At 54.2% G+C, this 20,626-nt stretch overlaps 5 protein-coding genes across 5 annotated transcripts; 2 read left to right on the top strand and 3 right to left on the bottom strand.

Annotated features, from left to right (window-relative positions):
* Positions 1 to 602: 602 nt before the first annotated feature.
* On the top strand, positions 603 to 2,126 carry BBA_06314 (arabinofuranosidase B; the record flags this gene model as incomplete). Its single annotated transcript, XM_008601411.1, has 1 exon — positions 603 to 2,126. The coding sequence occupies one exon, from the start codon at positions 603 to 605 to the stop codon at positions 2,124 to 2,126; it is 1,524 nt and encodes a 507-aa protein (XP_008599633.1).
* A 1,270-nt stretch (positions 2,127 to 3,396) lies between these two features.
* On the top strand, positions 3,397 to 5,673 carry BBA_06313 (AMP-binding enzyme; the record flags this gene model as incomplete). Its single annotated transcript, XM_008601410.1, has 3 exons — positions 3,397 to 3,826; positions 3,918 to 5,505; positions 5,574 to 5,673. The coding sequence occupies 3 exons, from the start codon at positions 3,397 to 3,399 to the stop codon at positions 5,671 to 5,673; spliced, it is 2,118 nt and encodes a 705-aa protein (XP_008599632.1).
* A 220-nt stretch (positions 5,674 to 5,893) lies between these two features.
* BBA_06312 (MHYT domain signaling protein) lies at positions 5,894 to 8,820 on the bottom strand (the record flags this gene model as incomplete). Its single annotated transcript, XM_008601409.1, has 4 exons — positions 5,894 to 5,915; positions 5,983 to 8,468; positions 8,541 to 8,595; positions 8,657 to 8,820. The coding sequence occupies 4 exons, from the start codon at positions 8,818 to 8,820 to the stop codon at positions 5,894 to 5,896; spliced, it is 2,727 nt and encodes a 908-aa protein (XP_008599631.1).
* A 3,583-nt stretch (positions 8,821 to 12,403) lies between these two features.
* BBA_06311 (plasma membrane channel protein Ist2, putative) lies at positions 12,404 to 14,759 on the bottom strand (the record flags this gene model as incomplete). Its single annotated transcript, XM_008601408.1, has 4 exons — positions 12,404 to 13,558; positions 13,611 to 14,334; positions 14,399 to 14,552; positions 14,639 to 14,759. 4 exons carry the CDS (start codon positions 14,757 to 14,759, stop codon positions 12,404 to 12,406), a joined length of 2,154 nt encoding a protein of 717 aa, XP_008599630.1.
* Positions 14,760 to 16,148: 1,389 nt separating this feature from the next.
* Positions 16,149 to 17,806, bottom strand: BBA_06310 (methylcitrate synthase precursor; the record flags this gene model as incomplete). Its single annotated transcript, XM_008601407.1, has 3 exons — positions 16,149 to 16,644; positions 16,738 to 17,609; positions 17,759 to 17,806. 3 exons carry the CDS (start codon positions 17,804 to 17,806, stop codon positions 16,149 to 16,151), a joined length of 1,416 nt encoding a protein of 471 aa, XP_008599629.1.
* Positions 17,807 to 20,626: the final 2,820 nt, after the last annotated feature.

Here is a 20,626-nt window from a genome sequence, read left to right as displayed (position 1 = left end):
TGGTTCTTCAAAAGCTTTGCCCATGACGACCTAACCTCTCGCGCAGCCCACAAAGACTTCCGACAGACTTTATAAAATTGGCAAGTAATTTCTTAACTGACTGGTAATTATGATCTTCTTCTTCAAGGCGAACCGAGCACAAGTCTCACAGAGCTTCCCACAGTCGCCACGCAGGCAAGCTAAGGGAGCCGCTCATCTGACTCCTTGCATGAGAGATGTCAACCATAGTCTGTCACAAGGCTCTATACTCGGGCAGCACAGGAAGAGGAGACTGAGCTAGCGGCCCTATTTCGGGACTGGAAGCCGGTAAATGCTCTTTTTTAAAAACATATTCCCCTAGAGGTTGATGCAGCATTACCAGTGATGGCAGCGCATTGACATTACATCGCATTAGCTGCTCGCTAGCTTGCCCGTCCATACTGGATTGCTGCTCTCATGCGCAGGTTGCCGTGCATTCAAGGTATCAATGAGAGAGGAGCCATGACGAACAGAATGCCTACAAGTATTCTGCTCTCTCCAGAGACTCTTTACAGAGTTTCCGAGTAACCGAGACTCTGGAACTCTGTCAAAGTCTGGTCAGTTCTTTTTTTTTTCCCTCCATTATGCAAGTCATGTTTTCCAAACCTCGACTCGACCGCGCAAGCCTGCTGGCTCTGGCCCTCGCTGCAGCACCGTCCACGGTCAATGCCGGCCCCTGCGACATCTACAAATCCGGCGGCACGCCCTGCGTTGCGGCGCATAGCACAACTCGAGCCCTCTACGACTCGTTCAAAGGCGCACTATACCGAGTGTCGCGTGACTCTGACGGTGCCATTAGAGACATTTACGCAAATGGGGCCACTGGCATATCAGACGCTGCTGCCCAGGACGCATTCTGTGCCAACACGACCTGCCTCATCACCACAATCTTTGATCAGTCTGGCCAGTCTAATCATCTCACGCAGGCGCCTCCGGGAAGCGCTGGCAGCGGGCCCAACCAAGACGGCCATGACTGGCTCGCGAGCGCCACCGGAGCACCCGTCACCTTGAATGGGCAAAAAGTATACGGCGTCTTCGTTTCCATCGGTACTGGCTACCGCAAGTTGGTTGGCGAGGGCACGGCAAAAGGGGACGAGGCCCAGGGCATGTACGCCGTGGTTGACGGCACCCATTACAACAACGACTGCTGCTTCGACTATGGCAACGCCGAGACCAACAGCAGAGATAATGGCGACGGTCACATGGAAGCCCTGTACTGGGGCGGCCCTGACAAGAGCCCCTGGGTTCTCGCAGATTTGGAAAACGGCCTATTCGCCACGGATCAGCGCGATCAGAGACTCGAGTCAAACCTCACCTCTAGGTTTGTCACTGCGATTCTCAAGGGAGAGCCACAGCACTGGGCGCTTCGAGGCGGCGATGCCAACTCGCCCCGTTTGCAAACTCTGTATGATGGCGGCCGTCCCCAAGGCGCATACCAGAAAATGTCCAAGGAAGGATCCATCATTCTCGGCATCGGTGGCGACAACAGCAACCGCGCCCAAGGCACGTTTTACGAGGGCGTCATGACCTCGGGATACCCTTCCGACGACACGGAGAACAAGGTGCAAGCCAACATTGCCTCTGCCGGCTACGCTGCCACCGTGCCCCTGACCAGCGGTCCCAAGCTCAGCGCCAACTCTTCCATTTCGCTGCGCGCCTTGACTTCCTGCTGCACCAGCAGTTACATCAGCCACGGCGACGACGGCAACGGCAACGACACTATCAAGATTCAGGGCGTGTCGTGGTCGAGCAGCGACAGCCTCAAGCGCCAGTCCACCTGGATCGTCCGCGCCGGCTTGGGCAACCAGGCCTGCTTCTCATTCGAGTCCAAGGACACGCCCGGCAGCTTCATCCGGCACTACAACTATGAGCTGCGTCTGCACCGCAACGATGGCAGCAAGCTGTTTTCCGAGGATGCCACGTTTTGCCCGCAGTCTGGCCTGAACGGCCAGGGCAGCTCGATTCGTTCGTGGAGCCAGCCCACGCGCTACTGGCGACATTTCAACAGCAAGGCGTACATCGCTAGCAACGGCGGCCCTTTTGCGCAGGATGCCAAGTACCTGTTTAGCGATGATGCGAGCTATTTTATTGCCGGCGGATGGGCCTAAGAGCAGTGCTAGTAACTCGACAAGTTTCTTAAAAAAAAAGAAGAAAAAAAAGTCCACATGATAATATTCTGTGAGTATAAAACTTAGGTGTCTATGCTAGACAAAGGGGTAGATGATATGAAGCAAAGAAGAATGCACTCGAAGCATGTTCTTCTCGCATTCTCAGTTGGCTGCATCAACTCAAAGATTTACTTGTACCCTCGTACATTTTGGAACCATTTTTTTCCCGTCTGTCGCAGATGATCTAAAACATGCCATAACCAATCACCTGGATTGCTAGTTCGCAATACTTTTTGATAATTTCTTCTGGAAAGCAGTCGCAAGCATTAGATTGTATATCGCTCATTATTTATATCAATACATACGAATCCTTGACAGCCGACCCATTCCTCCCCATCCCTATCAACTGATGATGATGCTCTCACCATGTTGTCAATACAGCAATGTTGCAGATTAGCCTTCCACTTCTTAGACCGACGCGCCGACAAAATACACGCGCCTTCACTGCTGCAGCGTATAAAGATGTGCAACCAGAGAGCAAGGTCGTCCGTTGGAGCCAGTGCATTATACAAGGCTCATGTTGGGCATTGTCGCCTCGCTGCTACTGCCCACTCCCGACATGTGGTGCAACTTCGGTCCGTCCCAACTCCTCGCCGCTGCCGGCCGGATAAAATCAGAAAAAAATTGTGTGCTTCCTACGTCGTCCCCCCCTCCTTTTGCATGCCCAATCCGTGCGCAGCACCAGAGCGAACATTTCCAGTTTCTTTTCCAGTTTCCATAATAAACGAGAGCAAAAGCGGCAGTCTGTGGCAGTCGGCTTACTTCCTTGCAACTTTCCCGTTCAACTGGCAACTTTGTTTGTTGAAAATTACCAATTATTACCAACCCCCCACGCTAAAAGGGAATCCCCCTCCGTTTGATCCATAACTTTTACCCCGCATTTTCAACAATTTGTTTATTAGTCCGCCGGCCCAAGGAGGAACTTGTTCCCCAGTAAGCATATAGCCGACTCCGCCCCAGAGTTGCGGGTCCCCGCGGCTATGCCCATATCTGGGGTAACCGGGGGATTGGTGTCTGCCCATGAAATAGAAGCGTATAGGCTGTCCTCCAGTCACCATTTGCTAATTTTGATTTTATTCTTGCTCCAGTGTGTTTTGAAACTTTGATCGAGTTGGCCATTCTCCTTGACGCTGCCGGCGTGACCTTTTCCACATTCGCAGTTGTTGAAGAACCACCACCACCAACACCACCACCGCGCCGTCGCCGCACTATGTATAACCCCGGCGCAGTTTCCGCTTACATCGAGGAGCTCGGCGCTCCTCCACCAGCCGGCCAGGCTCATGGCGTTGCGCTTCCGGGCACCGAAAAGCCCAATCGCAGCCGCGTATATCGCCACTGGCAGTTTGCCAACCGGCCGCTGCTCGAGACGCTCGATCCCGCCGTCCGGACCCTCCACGACCTGTTTGAGTCGTCTGCGCAGCAGTTTTCCAGGAATGCCTGCCTCGGCGCGCGCAAGTGGCTGCCAGAGTCCAGGGCCTGGGACACCAAGTTTAGCTGGCTCACGTATGCGCAAGTCGCCGAGCGGCGCAAAAACTTTGGCGCGGGCATCGTGGAGCTTCATGACCGCATCGGGCATGTCAAGCAGGGCCAGTACCCAATTGCTCTGTGGGCGCCGAACAAGCCGGAATGGCAGATTGTTGGTAAGAAACACACAGCCCCTCTCAGCTGCTTCCGTCCGTAAAAGCGCCATATACGTATTGTGTTCGTGTTGCTGACGGGAAATCGCCTCAGAACTTGGCTGCATGTCACAGAGCCTCTTTACCGTTTCTCTTTACGAGACACTCGGCCCCGATACCGCAGAATTCATCCTCAACCACGTCGAAGCTTCCTGCATCGTTGCTTCTTTACCCCATATCCCCAGCCTTTTGAAAATCAGCTCCCGTCTGCCTCATCTCAAGATGATCATCTCCATCGATCCTCTCGACAATGGAGAGCAAGAAGCTTACACCAAGCGCTCGCTGCTCTCGCAGCTGGCGAGCGAGCGCGGCCTGCAGCTCTACTCGCTCGACGAGGTGGAGAAGCTGGGCCGCGCATCGCAGAGACCCATGCGCCCTTCGACCGCCGACGACATCTACACCATCAACTACACCTCTGGCACGACGGGCGTGCCCAAGGGCGTCATCATCACGCACAAGTCGGCGCTCTCCTCCAACTGCGTCAGCCGCATCATGAGCGGCGGCGTGAGCAGCGACGTCGGCCTCTCCTACCTGCCGCTCGCGCACCTCCTGCAGCGCCTGGTCGAGCAGGAGGCCTTTGCCTCTGGCTCGCGCATCGGCTACTTTCGCGGCGACCTGACCGGCCTGCCCGACGACATCAAGCTGCTGCGGCCCACCACCTTCATCTCGGTGCCGCGCCTCTTTAACCGCTTCAACGCCGCCATCCGCGCCGCCAGCATCGACGCGCCCGGCTTCAAGGGCGCCCTCTCGCGCCACGTCATCGACGCCAAGCTCGCCACCATGAAGCTGCCCATGGGCGAGGCCTACAACACGCACTGGCTCTACGACCGCGTGTGGACCGCCAAGGTCAAAGCCGCCATGGGCTTTGACCGCCTGCGCGCCATGGGCGGCGGCAGCGCGCCCATTGACCCCCAGGTGCAGACGTTTCTCGGCGCCGCGCTCGCCGTGCCCTTTGCCCAGGCGTACGGCATGACGGAAACCTCGGGCGTCGCCACCTGCCAGCTCAAGGGCGACTTTGAGACGGGCCACGTCGGCCCGCCCATGCCGTGCGTCGAAATCTGCCTCGAGTCCGTGCCCGAGCTCGACTACCGCGTCAACGACCAGCCGCGGCCGCGCGGCGAGATTCTCATGCGCGGGCCGTCCATCTTTGGCGGCTACTACAAGAACGAGGCGGAAAACGCCAAAGCCCTCGAGCCCGACGGCTGGTTCCACACGGGCGACATTGCCGAGATTGACGAGCTCGGCCGCGTCAAAATCATTGACCGCAAGAAGAATATCCTCAAAATGTCGCAGGGCGAGTACGTCGCCCCCGAGCGCATCGAAAACATTTACGCCGCAAACTGCGGCATGATTGCCAACGGCCTCGTCCACGGCGACAGCTCAGAGTCCACCCTCGTCGGCATCTTTGGCGTCGAGCCCGAGGCCTTTGCCGCCTTTGCCTCTCAAGTCATGGGTCGCAAGGTCTCGCCCGCGGACCTGGCGCAGATCCGGGACGCGGCGGCGCATCCCGCGGTCAAGAAGGAGTTTCTGCGCACGCTCGAGGACATTGGCAAGAAGAAGAAGCTGTCGGGCTACGAGCGCATCAAGAACCTGACCCTAGCAGTGGAGCCCTTCTCTGTCGAGAATGAGCTGCTGACGCCAACGTAAGATGCCAACAAAAAAAAAAAAGAAAAAAAGAAAAAAGTCTGATATTAACTTATTTAATTCTCAGGTTGAAACTCAAGCGCCAACAGGCAGCCAAGGCGTATCGGGACGACATTGTCAGAATGTACAAAGAGATAGCGCAACGCACTCCCATTGCGAAGCTATAATCGAGATGCGCAGTTTAGACGAGTCTGCGTGCATTCACAGGAGAATCTGCTGACTGAATTCCTCTTCTCAATCATGCCTACATAAAGCCACTGATTTATCAAATCATTCCTTAACCTTAGTCTCACATCGATTGATGCATGAAAATGTATGTTGTGTAATTATGTTAGATTGTCATTAGTACATTGGGTATCTATTAATGGTCGCAAATTCGACCGGCATCTACAACAAGTGCTTGAAAATCCTGCAAGTGCTTTCTTTAGATAGCGACTTGCTTCCGCATACAAAGAGAGAGTAATTGATCAACGTACGTGGCCCCTTGTCTCTCTGCATCTTGTTCGGCACGGAAAGCACCCGCCGCATGTCGCGTCTGTGCAAAGACATCTTCCTGCCTGAGGCTGACGGGAGGGGGAACACGAGAGCGGGCCACCCGCAAATTAGTAGCACCGTCGTCGATGCTCTGCGCATCGGAAATGTTGGACGCGTCTGGCTGATGCGAAATCGTCACGGCGACGCCGGATTTGCGCCTGCCAGGGCTGTATGGCGGAGCGTCGCCGGGGAGCTCCGCCGTCTCAACCACAATCTCTTGCGACACCATGATGCCACCAAAGGACTTTGTGGGCGAGGACAGACCATTGGTGCTCAGCGACGCCATTTCCATGTCCAAGGTATTGGCGGCCCCATCGTGAATGGACGAGCCGTTTGCCTCGGATTCACTGTATCCCTCGCTCACAGCATTAATAGACAGGTTGTCCTCGAGCTTGCCAGGAGACAATCTTGCTTGGCTCGTTGAACGCTCCACGGTTGGGCGCGATCCGTGGCGGCCTCTGGCTGCAGACTTGTCTCTGTGTAGGTGCGAGGCGGAAGACGTCGGCAGTGCGTCTCTGGTCCTTTGCTTGAATCTCTCGAGTACGTCCCGAATGGGGTTGCTCCCGCTGCTCTGCAGAATGGAAGACATGTCGCGGTGGACGGCATGCGAAAAGTCCAGGTGGTATGGTGAATTCTCCTGCGATAGCTGCTTAATTTTGAAGAAGCGCAGGGGAATGAATGTGCATTTCGGGATGTGGATGACGTTGTGGATGGGAAGCACCAGCTGAAACATAATGACCGTAGCGTTGAGAGACAGTGATGTTCTGTCTCGTCCATGGTAGGGTATTTTGATCGGCTGCTGCATCAAGATAGCATTGTCGAATGTACCATCGTCTTCAAACGTGCTACGCAGCTCCGTGATGCCTTCGAGGAGCGTTGAAGCAAATGTGCCAATGTCAGTATGTTCAGAAACTGCGGCCGCAAGCCTGTCGGTGACGACCGTCATGGTCTGGTTCTGCAAATGGTTTAAGTAGCCGATGTGGCGCTGCTCGAGATGTTCCATAGGGAGTGGCACCGTCGGCAGCATATCTCGGGAGCGGCGGCGTACCAGCACATCGAAGCCAGTGTGGTCTACTCGAGCTCGGATCGCAAAAGCGCCAACGTGAACTCCGGGCGCAAGAGCAGTTTCGCTTTCATTGAGGGCGGCCATTTGTCGCAGACGCAGTCCCAAGTCGGGTGTCTTGATTTGCATGCTTGCTCGCATAATTCCAACGACCTGGTCAAGTTCAGCGAATCGATATCCGATGGATTCAAGTTGTTCGCCGACATGGCGGGTTGGAACGTGTTGGACGAGAACCATGAGTGAGCCGCGCCCGTACTCGATACGGGTAACCTCGGCCTTTTCCGCTAGAGAATCCGAGTCGGCCATCTTGGACGAGTGTCTAGCGGGGGGTGTCGGCGCTCTTTCTTCAACGGGTTGGGGGGTCGATCCTTGCGTTCGGCCAGTTGCAAAAATCTCGTCCCATAAAACACCAACATCGGCCAGGTTGACTCTCAATTTGGAGGCGAGAGATGCAGCCGCGATACTGAATAACTCGCAGCAAACAACGTCATATTGGGGAATGGGGCTTCCATCCTCTTGCATAAGCTTTACGCTGCTGCTGTAGCGCTGGCGGGCCAACTGTCCAACATGCGCAACCATGCGAGTGATGAGATTGGAGATGCTGGCCCAGTTTCTCGATGCCCGATAGGCCCAGTGGAAAAGCGGGTGGTTCGTGTCGAAGATTTCGTCATTGGACCGGAGAAGCAAAGAGTCGGTCACAACTTCTGTGGGAAGCAGACCCTCCTTATTGACAAGAATGCGGCCACGCTTGTCAAAGACAGCCGCTGCGAGAACAACCTGCTGAGCTCTGCTCGCGTAGCTCCTCTTGATAATCACCGAGTATATCGCACAGGCACCGGTCACCACAAAGGCGGCGATGGCCAGGCAGATGACAATGATGATGGTCGAGTCTCGAGACATGCCAGAGCCGGCGCGTGGGCCGAGCAAGACATATTGCGTGCCGACGGCGGCACACCAATGCATGCCCGACACGGCGCCGGCGAGCACAGCAGCGCACAGAGCACGCCTCCACCAGGCCGACTTCCAACTACTTTCAAAGACGAAAAAGACAGCAAGGGCTGTAGTACTCGCGCTGACTGCAATGATTGCTGCGCCTACGACGTAGGCGGCTGTGTAGGTACAATGGTAATTGCTGATCGAGGCGTTTCCCAGGTAGTGCATACCGCAGATGGCTCCGCCGGAAAGGCAGCCAGCCAGAGATATCTTCCACCATTGTACACGATCATTGTTGGTGACAGCAAGGAAGGCGAGAAGAAGAACGAGAATGGGCACAAAGAGGGAGGCTACCGTCAAGCCGGTCGAGTAGGCGATCTGAAGATCCGATTGGCCGTCAAAGATGAATAAAGCTCGGTTTCCGATGAAGTGCTGATAGCAGCAGGTTAGTCGTCAAATTCGCCTAGTATATAAATATGCAGCAAAGCAACAGAAGAGGCTTACCATGGACCAGATGGCGATTCCACCCATGCACATGGCTGCGCCAGCCAGCAGAAAGCTGCAAGAAATGTCAGTACAGCCAACACGTCTGAGCGAGGGCCGGAGATTCTTCGACCTACAAATTGTGAAAACCCTTGTGCGATGTCCTCCTTCTCATCAGTTCCAGCGTCGAACCGGCACCGACCAGGCTCACGGCATAACTAAGACAAACGAAGCCGGCATGGAAGGAATAGGGCACAATCCTGCCCGAGTATTCCTTGTACAATTCCTCTACCGACGACATTGTTGCAGGTGACCCAACTCGAATCAGTCGATGTGTTGGTGTTTGTCTTGGAATAGATCGACCAAGATGCAAAGACAGACCCTGGCACCCAAGCACGATGAGCGTCCACGGCCAGTATATACGAAAGGCTTTCCTCCTCGAGCAGCGGCGAGCGGGTACAATCACGCATCGCTGCGTAAAACCCCTTGCCCCCCTGTTTTTATACACTTGGCTTTTGCTTAGGACGAACGTCCAAGCACCCGCCCGGTTTTCCCATCTAGGTCACGGACGCAACCCACACAGGCTGGGGGATCGCTTCGACCGGGATGCAAGGGGGATCCACCACGACTCGACACGGCTTTGTCCCGAACCTGGTGCCTCCCCCAGTGGGAAGAGGGCGTGGGTACAAGGGCGAAACTTGTTGTTGATACTCAATCTCATGTACTCATGGGTTTTGATTTGACTGAAGGAAAAAAAAAAAAAAAGACCCGCCGGCTCGCCACAGAGTCATGAATGACGCTACCCGCCAAAAACAATGGGTGGAAGAAATGGGAAAAAAAGTGCCTGAGCGGCCCGGGGCAAATCCGCCCCAGTTTTTGACAGCAGGGCAAGCTGTACCGGGAACGCGGAGCGAACAAAAGTCTTTGAGGCTGCGATTTGCTACGTTTGGCGTTTGGCGGGCGCCACAACTGCGGACTTGGAGCTGAGAGAAAACAAAGTCCGTGGCGTTTTTTTTTTTTTTCTTTCTCACAAAGTACCAAGGATTCTGCCAATCAAACATGCCGGGAAGCAAGGAAGCTGGTCTAAAAATGCATGGCGAATTGCGGCAATGCGCAGGTCCTGGCCGTTAATCACCTCCAGGCTACAAGGTCCCGACACGCTGGGCGAGCCCACTTTGTGAGGAGTAATCCCCCCTCCCAATCGTTTTAATAATGAACAAATATATTCTAGGCCATCTCGCCAACGAGATGTGCAGGGATCATGTGCTAAGGCCACTTCCGAGGCACTGTACGATACAGCTTGACAGCCAACCAGCTCTCGGTTACCCTGGGCCTAGTACCCCTGGGTTCCAGCTGGATCGCCGTCAGGCCCACTGCAGAACATCAGAGCGTAATCTGGTACGCTTCGCCGACAGCCTTTGTTCTCCGAGACATTGTATGTATTTGGCCTGGGTGCCTGGCTGTGCTCAGCGAGAGGGCTGCTGAAGAAACAAATGTCCGCACAGACTGCACTCTCGCCACAGGCTACCAGCACGCTTATTACCGATTGCGAGATAGACACATAGCCTGTCACGCTGTGTTACTACCACAAAGTGCCGAGGTCTGCTTGTTTCCTCACTTTCGTTTCATTTTGCCTCTTTACTATCGAAGCATTAAGCGAACCTTACCCCTCACTTCAATTACAACTACAACTGACTTGTTTTTTTTTTTTTTTATTTCCTTTCTCTCTGTACTTTGTCAAGTATCATTTCCCTCAGGGTGTGTTGTTGCGCCCGCAGGAACAAAAGTAAGAAAAATATTCATGCCAGAAATAGTGGCCAAGCAAATGTCAAAAAAAAGAAAATAATCAGAAATAAAACGGCAAAACTAGCGAAAGTGGCGTGCATGCATGAAAAGTAAAGCCCGCTTGCAATACCAGAAAAAGCAATTGGGCAAGTCCATCGAGTCCACTGACAGTTCTCGTCCTCACAACCCCATTTCTTCCCACTGGGCCTAACAACATTTAAACTTTTCGCCTACAAGCCAAAAACACGACGCTGCAGTTTACCAATGAAAGGGGCCCTTTGTTCAGCTGGGTGCACACTTGCCTAACCATCTTCACATACTAGCAGGCGAGCAAATCACCAAGTTGTTTATATTATCGAGTCGGGGCAAAGGTAATGAACTCTACGCGAGCTACTCCGAGATTGTTGCCAACCATTGGCAACCCCCCTTTGTTCCCCCCTTGCGCTTACGGAGATTTCTCGAAGAGGGCGCCGCAGAGCTGGGGAAGGCAGAAAGCCTTCGCACGAATCGGGATCCTTCTTCGATGTATTGACTCGCAGAGAGAGGCAAAGAATGACCCCCCCCCCGGCGCGCGCTCCGAGCAGACTGCTGGCCTGATCCTATTCATGCACCGACCTGGCAACTTCGATAATGCACAACGCAAGATAGACTTTCTCGGCGCGCCCACCCAGCAACCCACCGTACTCCAGCCAACCCACCCAACGCCCACCGAACCGGTGCCACCGCACTGGTACAGGACCAAGCGCATCAGTCTGATCTGCTGCGTACCGCGTGATGGAAACTTTGTGGCTGCGTTTTTCTTCGACGATCTCGTGTCGTCTGATAGTTTTCCAGGTGGCCATGGGGTATCCATCACACAGAAACATGGGCAGCACGAACAGCTTATCCACTAATCTAGCATTTATCACGCCAAAAAAGACAGGACGACAGCATGACAGGAGCGCTATATATTAACCTTCAGGGTCGGTACGAGAACAAGAATGTCTGTTCGAAACCTCCGTGCAGAGAGGCGCACGTGGGTGACAAAACTGTTCGCCGCTTTTTGGTGGTGAGCTGGTGAGAAAGCGGCGATAAGTTTTGTCACCCAGCTGAGGCGTTACTTGGCTGGGGGAAGCTCGTCTGGTGATTAGTTGCCATGGTTTAATCTGCTGTTGGTATAAATGCATCGATCAAATCAGCAAAGAACTAGCCCGGCAATCTGAAAGGCGTACAATGGAATGTAGGACCTATGCCTGCCAATGCTTATTCTAACTTGCTGGGAAGAAGGGCAGTTGCTTTCTGCGACGTAGACTTACTTCATAAACTGGGAAAAGTACCCGAGGCTTTGGCCGCCGTCGCCGACGGTATGGTCAACATTATCAAAAGCTAAATAAGACTACCGTAAACTTTGAGATGGAGGGACATCCGCAGCTAAACTACAGAAAAACTTTGAGAGTGAGAAAGCAACCTACTAGAACAGGCAAAGTCGACGACGATCAAGAGGTTCCAGTTGCAAACCACCGACGGCTGTCGCGTACACTAACGGGGCCGCCACTGCGCCAAGAACGTTTCGGCATTGTCTTTTGCCTGCTCATTAGAGCCGATTTCCGACCTCCTTTGCCGGTAGTGACCCAGCACATCCGGTCATGATTCGAGCACGCAATCACATGGGTATGAGGAACATAATGCAGGACAAGACCAACGGGTGTGTGTTGCTGAAACGACCTATTACATGTTGATTGAGTCTGTAAATATGATTGAGTCTGTACATATAAATGAGTCTGTAAATACGATCGAGTCTGTCAATATGATTGAGTCTGTAAATTGAGCCGTCTATGCGAGTATGTAATTACAATTGAGTATGTATTTGTGATTTGAGTCTGTAAGCATGAATGAGTCTATAATCTGATTGAGTGTGTATAATGACCGAGTCTGTAAATAATGATTCCGCAAACTCTCAGTGTCGTCTATGCCAGTAGAAACACAACTTTTATATCCGTCTTCAAATTAAGAAATGTGAATGGAGCACCAGCAAATATAGGGAACAGTCGACTGCATAGGCAGCTGTTCTTTCCTGCGCGGCAGAGGCGATTATATCACGAATTTTAGGCTGATGCAAATCAGCTACTCTTTGGCTTCATGCCCCGACTCTGCTCCCATTCCTTTGCCAGCGACATGAGCTTGATGCCCGCCTCGGCGCTCGACCCGTCTTCGACCTGCTTCGTCCAGAACCGCTCATCTCCGGTGACCAGGATCGACTTGCGGCGCTCGCGCTCCGCAACGCTGAGGTGGAGGCCCGCGCGCTTGTCAGCCTCAATCTCTTCGAGGTACGCAAGGCGGCGCGCGTAGCGCTCGGCGCGCTCCCGTCGAATCTGCTCCGAGCCGTACTTTGTAAAGACCCAGCGCGTCACGGCGCGCAGCAGCAGCAGGATGTGCTCGCTGACGAAAATGGTAATGGGCAGCGTCACCCAGTTCTTGTTGATGCCGTCGGCGCCAAAGATGTGGACAATGGCGCCGGTCGAGATGCTGCCGATCCAGGTGAGTATGTCGAGCGATAGAATCCAGGGACCGACGCCGTCGGCGCGCACAGGGTGAGGGCGCTGGTGCTCGATGCAAATTTTGGCAAAGTCGGAGCGCAGCTCGATCCAGTTGTTGATGAGGAAGCCGAGTGGGATCAAGGGCCAGACGGGTGAGAAGAGGGCCAGGTATCCGAATTGTAAAACAAGCTCGGCCATGTCATCGTGCACGTTGTAAGTTTGGAGAGATGACTGATTGCGGCAGCGTGCCAGAAACTCGGTCTCTTCCTGGTCATCTTCGACCATGGTGAGAAGCATCGCGTGCTTGGGGTATGACCTCCTGTACACGCGGTACCATTCCGTGGCTTTGTGCTTGAGGTACGGCAGGATGTTTTCTTCAAAAAAGCTGGAGAGCTGACCCGTCAGCGTCAAGGCAATAACTTCGTTGCGGAGCTTGTCCGCATCGGCTTCGAAGGAGTGCGTCGCGAAAGTATGTTCGAGGCCCGGCAGGACGGCAAGGACGGCACTCTTGAGATGCGGGATAATCTCGTGCCCAAATGGAATGTATACAAAGGCAGTTAGAAGAATGGGAAGGTAGTTGGTGATGATGCTGAGGATGAAGAGTTTCTGTGTGTAGGAGACTTCGTGCGCGTCGGCTGTGCGGTGGTTTTCAAAGGCAGTGAGCGTCTCTGCTATGCCCTCTAAAGAAGAATTGAGAAATGGAATCGCGACGGCGAGAATAATGGTCGGTAAGTACTCCTATACAGTTGTTAGCTGCCGAGTCTATGCTCCGCGACGGGGCCGTTCGCACCAGGTAGAATTGATGAGGGCCGGTGTAAGTCTCGGAAATGAGGACCTCGACACCGAAAACGGCGCAGATTATGGCGCCAAGCGCAACGGTAGCGACTGCGATGAAGGGAATCTGCACGAGTTGCCTTGTCATGTGTTTCCACTTTGGAAAGTAGTGTATCTCCCGGCCGTGGGCATCCTTGATAATCATCTCGTACTTGAACTCGGGTCTGTTGACCTTCGTCTTGTGGATGCCGCGGACATCCCAGCGAATGCTAAGGTCGACCTCTTGCAACTTCCAGTACTCGAGAAACACGGTGCACCAGACGCTCGTGAGGACAGCGTATGCGAGCGAGTATTTCGGCAGCCACAGCCAGGCGGCGACGCCAGTCACGGCGGGAAACGTCAGAAAGGTAGTGTAATTCTGGATAAAGGCAAAGTAAAAGGCCACCTTGGAGCCAAAGAGGTTCCGGATGCTGTCGAGGTCTTCGGTAGTGAGCCACAGCCGGCTGCTCATGTGGCGGAGCAGCGCTCTGTTGACGGCCTCGTTGTGGATGGGGAAGCACGACTTGACGTTTGCCCACTTGTCAAGACCTGGGTAGATACCGGCGCCGCCCTTGTCCTTGGGCCACTGCACGAGGTGGTACATGGTGAGCAGCTCCTCGGCCTCGAAGCGGCCATCGACGACCGAGTCCTTGTCGCCACCTGGATGAACCTGCGTGACCGAGTAGAGCCAGTCCTTTACCCTGCGGTCATGGTCAGCATCAGAGCACACGAGATGACTGTTTTGTTGCGTGGCAAGTTGCTCACCTCTCCTTGTAGACTGAATTACCAAGCAGCTGTCGCGGGGCCTTGACAAAGACCAGGATCGAGCGTTCGTAACCGGGTCGTACTTCGGTGTGGAGGCCAGCCTCCTCGAGGTCGACGAGCAATTCCGTGAATTCCTTTGTCGCGACGTCATAGTCTGGAAGTAGAAAGTATGGAAAGTTAGCAAGTCTGTTGGCGCACGGCATTGTAACAATGCTCAACCCGCATGCCAATGTTTCGCACCTATATCTGAAAAGTCGTAGACGATGACGTATTTGTCGTTGCAACGCAGAGTCGACTCGAGCTTGAGCGGCGTAGGCAGGGCCGCCGAAGCGTCGACGTTAAGCAACGGGATGGACGTCATAGCGGTCGCTTCACTACTGCAAGTGTCGAACCAGCGGCAGCAATTGCAGGTATCAAAGGAGTGTCGAATGGTCTCGTTCGCTTTGGCCGTCGTCCCGTTGCTGATAAAGACCTGCAGACCTGGTCCCCGCGCAGGTGTCGAGTGTGGGCGGCTGTGAAGGGGTCCCAGAATTATGCTTTTCGATGCCGTTTGCCGTCGATCCCGTGGCTCCCGAAAAACGTACAGGCAGGGGTAGTTTTAAGCCCCAGTCGACGTGTTATTGCGATGCGAGACCTTGATATTAAAAAAGCTCGAATCTGGTCTGAGCTCATCTGTATAGGTACTGAGTACTCCGTAGCTCGCTTCGGAAGCTGTCTCCGCGAGGATGTTGAGGTGCTAGTTGATCTTGACTGCGGATACCGAACAGGAATACGTAGAAGGCTAGCGGGCAAATGGCAACTGTTAAGCGCTTCTCTAACATGTGCCGAGATTTTATATCGCTGTTTTTGACAAGGAGACGAAGCACGGTGATTCGAAATTTCTTGGTATTCCCTGGTGCCGAGCTTACAACCACGGCAAACAAGCAAGGCGATTCGCCGCTTGCGAGGGGCGCAACGCTGGTGGTGCGTCAATAGCTGGAGCCAACTCCACCAGTGCCACCACTGAATGACTGCGGGACGAGCAAGTAAATTCGGCTTGGCTCCCAAGCTCAGTCGTAATTTTTACGTCTTTTGAGCCAGGCCACGCGAAAATGCTTTTCAATTCTCTTCTTGTTGGCCATTTCAACAGGGGCCGCTGAATAAATGATGCGCCTACAATGTCATTGTGCGACCGGGCGCCATGCATAATGCGCAACATATTAGAAGAAAACATGGTGGCTATTTATAACTTGAAAGGGGCCGCAAGGGCTGAGCAAAAAGTAATGGGTCTGATAAAAGTCGGGCGAGGAGTTTGAAAGATGAAGCCTATTTCGCCGATGGCATTGCGACGGTTCATTTGGTCCAAGGCCAGCATGTCTCCTGTTTAAGTAGTTACCCTTACACTGCCGCACTTTCATGGACGTTTACGAACAGTATTCAATTATCGCTACTCAAACGGTTTACCATGTTCCATGTCTATTCATCAGCAGGCGGAAGCGGCCAATTCCCCCGGTTTTGGTGTCGGCCAATTCCGCCCCGGATGTGGCCACCAGGGATGGACCCCGAGCCCATAATAACAGCTAATGGCCACAATTAAACACGACTCAGGAGTATGCTTGTCTGTTTACATGAAAAACAAGGTTTATTTTCTATTCTCTTTTTTCATGCTCATCGCAAAATACAACAACAAAATCATTGATACAAACGCATTCGTCAACAAATCCGGTTGGCACCGGTCGGCCCATCGCCGAGCGATCACGACTTCATCCACTTAGTTGCCCTCGACCTGCTTGAGGAGTCCGGCGAGGTTGATGCTCTTGGGGCGCTCGATGGGCAGGCCCAGGGCACGGTCCCAGATGAGCTGGGCGAGCGGGCCGAGGCCGCGCGAGACGCCAAAGGTGGCCGTGTAGTAGAGGGTCTCGTGGAAGCCATAGTGGTGGAAGAGCACGCCGGAGCTGCTGTCGACGTTGGGGTAGGGGTTCTTGGTCTTGCCGTGCTTCTTGAGGACCTCGGGCGCGATGCGGCTGTTCTTCTCGACGAGCTGGAAGACGGGGTCGTTGGCAATCTCGGGACGGGCGGCGGCGTAGTCCATCAGCGCCTCGAAGCGCGGATCAGGCTTGCGGAGCACGGCGTGGCCGTAGCCGGGGACGACGCGACCCGAGTTGAGGGTCGACCAGAGGTAGTCCTCGACGTCCTTTTCCGTATGCGAGGCGGGGATGTTGTCCTTCATCTGGAGGATCCAGCGGAGGACTTCCTGGGCGGCGAGACTGCGGAGCATGTTTAGTAAGTACGTTGTTTTCTTATTTGCTTGTCTTGTCCCTCCTGTTTACTTTCAAGAAGCAAAGACGCAAGAAACTTACCCGTGAAGAGGGCCGGCAAGACCCTGCAGACCGGCACTGTAGGAGAGGAAAGGATCGCTGAGAGCGCTACCGACGAGATGGGTGGCGTGGGCAGAGACGTTGCCGCCCTCGTGGTCACCGTGAAGGGCGAGGTAGAGACGGAGGAGGTCCTGGAAGTTCTCATTCTCCTTGCCGCCCTTGCCGAGGAGGGCAGCATAGTTGTAGGACCAGTCCTGGTTGACGTCGACCTCGGCGGGGAGGGCGCCGCCGCCCTTGTAGGCGTTTTGGTAAATCTTGGCCGCAATGGTGGGCAGCTTGGCGAGCAGGGAGATGCTGTCGTCAAAGGTGGGCTCCCAGTAGTCGGCCTTGTTGAGGCCCTTTTCATAGGCCTTGGCAAACTTGCTCTCGTAGTTGAGCGCCGAAACAGCAATGGCGAACTGGGTCATGGGGTGGAGGTCGCGGGGGAAGTCATCGAGCATCTTGGAGACGAAGGCGGGGATGGCGGCCTTTTCGGCGAGCTCGCGGGAAAAGGCGCGGACCTGGCCAACCGAAGGCACCTTACCGGTGAGGAGCAGCCAGAACATGGCCTCGGGCAGCATCTCAGTGCCGGTGGTGCCCTTGGGCAGCTCGCGCTGGCACTCCTTGATGGTGCGGCCGTGGAAGCGGATGCCCTCGTTGGCGTCGAGGACGGAGCCCTCCCAGACCATGGCCTTGAGGCCGCGCATGCCGCCGAGCGTATTCTCGACCTTGACTTCGCCAATGACCTTGTCGCCGTGGGCGCGCACCTTTTTGAGCAGCTCGCGCTTCTCGGGAATCACCTCCCTGAGGGTGGCCTTGAGGTCGGGCTCGGTGGCATAGGAGCGGGCGCCGCCGAGGGCGGCGCGGGCCAAGGGCTGGAGCGAGGTGGAAGAAGCGTTAGCGGAACGAAAGTCTGCGAGGTGATTGTGGGTGATGAGCGCGGGCGGTTGCAGCGGATGTGGTTTGTTGTTGTTGTAGCCGGTTGCCGTCGCCGTCGTGCCGCGGTGTGTGTATGTGCACATACCTTGAAGGAGCCAATGGCCCGGGTAGAGGTTCTCAGGTTCATCGCCATGATGTGCTGGTATATGCTGGGTGTTTGGAAGAAGAGAGAGTTGGTGCAATCAACTATCTCGATCTCTGGGGAGAAATCAACGTGGGGTTGGTTAGCTGGTGGTCGGTGCGAGGCGGGCAGCCAGCCGGGGTAAACTTGTGGCCGGCAGGTGACTGGGGTCCAAACTCACAGGAACGTTTGCGTCAGGGAGGATGGAAGACGGCACGCACACAGAGACAAGAAGAGATGAGAAGGGGAAAAAAGGAAGCAAGATGTGCTCGGCCTTTCGTCTGAGAGGCGTTATTTTTTGCTCTTTGCCAGCGGCCTGCGATTGTACCCAGTGACCGCCCGTAAGCTGGCCCCCCGGCCGAACCCATTGACGCAAGCTGGGGTCCTCTCGGCGACACGGATTTTTTCGTGGGTGAGCTTTAGCCAGAAACAGCCGAGGGAAGCCGGCTGAGCGGCGCAAGCCATTGGCCAATGAGAGTAACATGGTGTCCGGTTACCGGAGCGCTAACATGTTTGCTTCCAAAAAAAAATAAAAGTATTGGTTGGGTGTATTTTAATTGCTGGCACTACTAAATTGTCATGTACAGGTCCGATGAAAGCCGATAAAACAGCTTGTTGGTTTGGGTGTTAAAGCTGGCTGTTGTTGACATGTGCATTGCTAATCCGTAGTCCAATTGGTGTTGGTGGCAGACTGATCCAAACGGCATTCAATTGCAACCGACTGCCGCTTGTTATAGCCGAATCGAACCCGTCTGCCAGCTCAGCCCCGGTCCTTGCCGAAGCCAACGCTGGGCAGACTCCCGCAACACAGGCATAGCTTGGAGAGAAGCAACGACATTATATAAAACATATTGGTTTCATCGTCGGAACTCTCAAATGGCCCTCTCGACGATTGATTAATGATCCACCCACTGTAATTCATATCGCCTGGCCAGATTGGAGAGGGTCGGGGGCGGTGGACGAGCAAAGTAAAAACAACTCATTCCATGGCGTCAAAAGAACGGCACCCATCCATTTCCTGAGCTGAATCGATTTAACATACCCTAATAAATCAAGCTATGGTTTGATGACTGACAACCTTCTTTCTCCGATCCTGGCAGTAGAGATGCCATCTGCTCGTCACTGCACTCAATGCCTTACCCTGCAGTGGTGACGACCAACTTGCGCGGGGATGATCTGAGAGGCGGGAATGGCACGGGTATAGAGTCAAATCGGTCAGAACGGGTATAGAGTCAAATCGGTCAGAGGGGAGGCAAGTGATGCTGGAGCAATGAGATGGCTAGAGAAACAGGGAAATAGCCAGATGTTGGCACGACAAATGTCGAGGTCACTGATTAGGACGTGTGGCTGTTGCGCTTGATCTATAAATGACAAGTATTGTGCGTGCACAAGGTGGTCAGCCCTAGGAGCGACAATGCGAAGAAATACCAAGAGTAGAGTTTCATGCATCCTTACTACCCACGTACGCATCCATGAACCATCATGCAGACCTGGCCGCTTCAAAAAGGCAGCTCACCTGGACGAATGGGGTACCTGTGCCGTGCAACGTTGTACCTGGCAACGTGGGCAGGAGAACGCTGAAAGCGGTGCGCGCCGCCTGGGCACAGCGCGGCTCCCACTCAATTGCACAGCGCGGCAATGCAAGCGTACATGTAGATTACTCTGAGCGAGCACATTATTTCTGGCAGAGGTACAGCCATGCAATCGCCTCTATTTAATAGCAAGGTCATATGGTGAGAAGCCACCAATCCTCTCCACGCATCGCTTTGAATGCAGGGCTGACGCAGGGCTGATCCAATGCTGCGCTGCGCCGTGCTGCGCTGTTCCCGGGCCTGGAGCGCGCTGGACCAGTTGTCGCAGGCGGATTTGCAGAGTCGCAGCGCGGTCCTCTCCCCCACCAATCCGACCTGGTCACCTTGATAGGCAATACCTAGGTACCTAGCTGACTCTGTGGTTTTTGCCAGGTGGAAAGGGCACGTGGTGAAGCAATTGCGTGCTGTCGGGGTCCCTGCCAAATGCCTGTAAATATTTACCCATTGTGGAAGCTATATTATTACATTTTACCTGATATTAGTCGGTCCGCTCCAAAGAGTATGGGGAACAGATCTACTATCGAGGCGAGATGCTAAGTTCAAGACATAGGCAATACGAGCCCTCCAATTACACAGTTGCCTGCTCGCCTCCCTCACCAGCTTATTCTAAAAATGTCAAAATGTCAAGGTGTCTAGGGACCGGCGACGCTGGGGAAAAGTGGGCCACATTTCTCCAACGCTGGTGGCCCACTTGGCGGTCCGCCTTTGCATGAGAAATTGAGAATTCGAACAACTCGTCTCCAGATAAAGGAATCACCATCATCTAGGCGCTCTAAATGATGTAAAAATACTAGTGTAAATCTGTAGTCGTCTAGGATGACTCGTCTAGATGGGATTGCCCAGTCACGCGCCCATGAAGCACGTGCACCCCAGAAATACCAGAGCTGATGGGTACGTACCTCAAACGTTACTAGGCTGTTGGTGCCCATGACGCACCCACCAGACAGACAACTTGCCGCCACCATTTTCACCTTCCAATTCTGCGCTCTAATAATATTTGCATCGAGACAAAGCTGCAGGACAACTTACAGCTGCCCCTCTGTCACGGCTCCGTTTCTGCGTCCGCGACTCCAACTGCTTTCCGCGCCTCCGGCATCGCACTATTACAATTTCTTATCCTCCTTACTTAGTTACCTCTACTCGCCCCAGAGCTAAAAATTGCAACCCTGCACCTTGCAGCTTGCATGCCCGCAGTCTCCCCCGCCTTTCTCCAAAATCCAGAGCTTACCCTATCTTGTGC

This window comes from Beauveria bassiana, assembly GCF_000280675.1.
Source record: "Beauveria bassiana ARSEF 2860 unplaced genomic scaffold BBA_S00018, whole genome shotgun sequence".
Classification (NCBI taxonomy): Eukaryota; Fungi; Ascomycota; class Sordariomycetes; order Hypocreales; family Cordycipitaceae; genus Beauveria; species Beauveria bassiana.
This window is presented reverse-complemented; position numbering and strand designations above follow the sequence as displayed.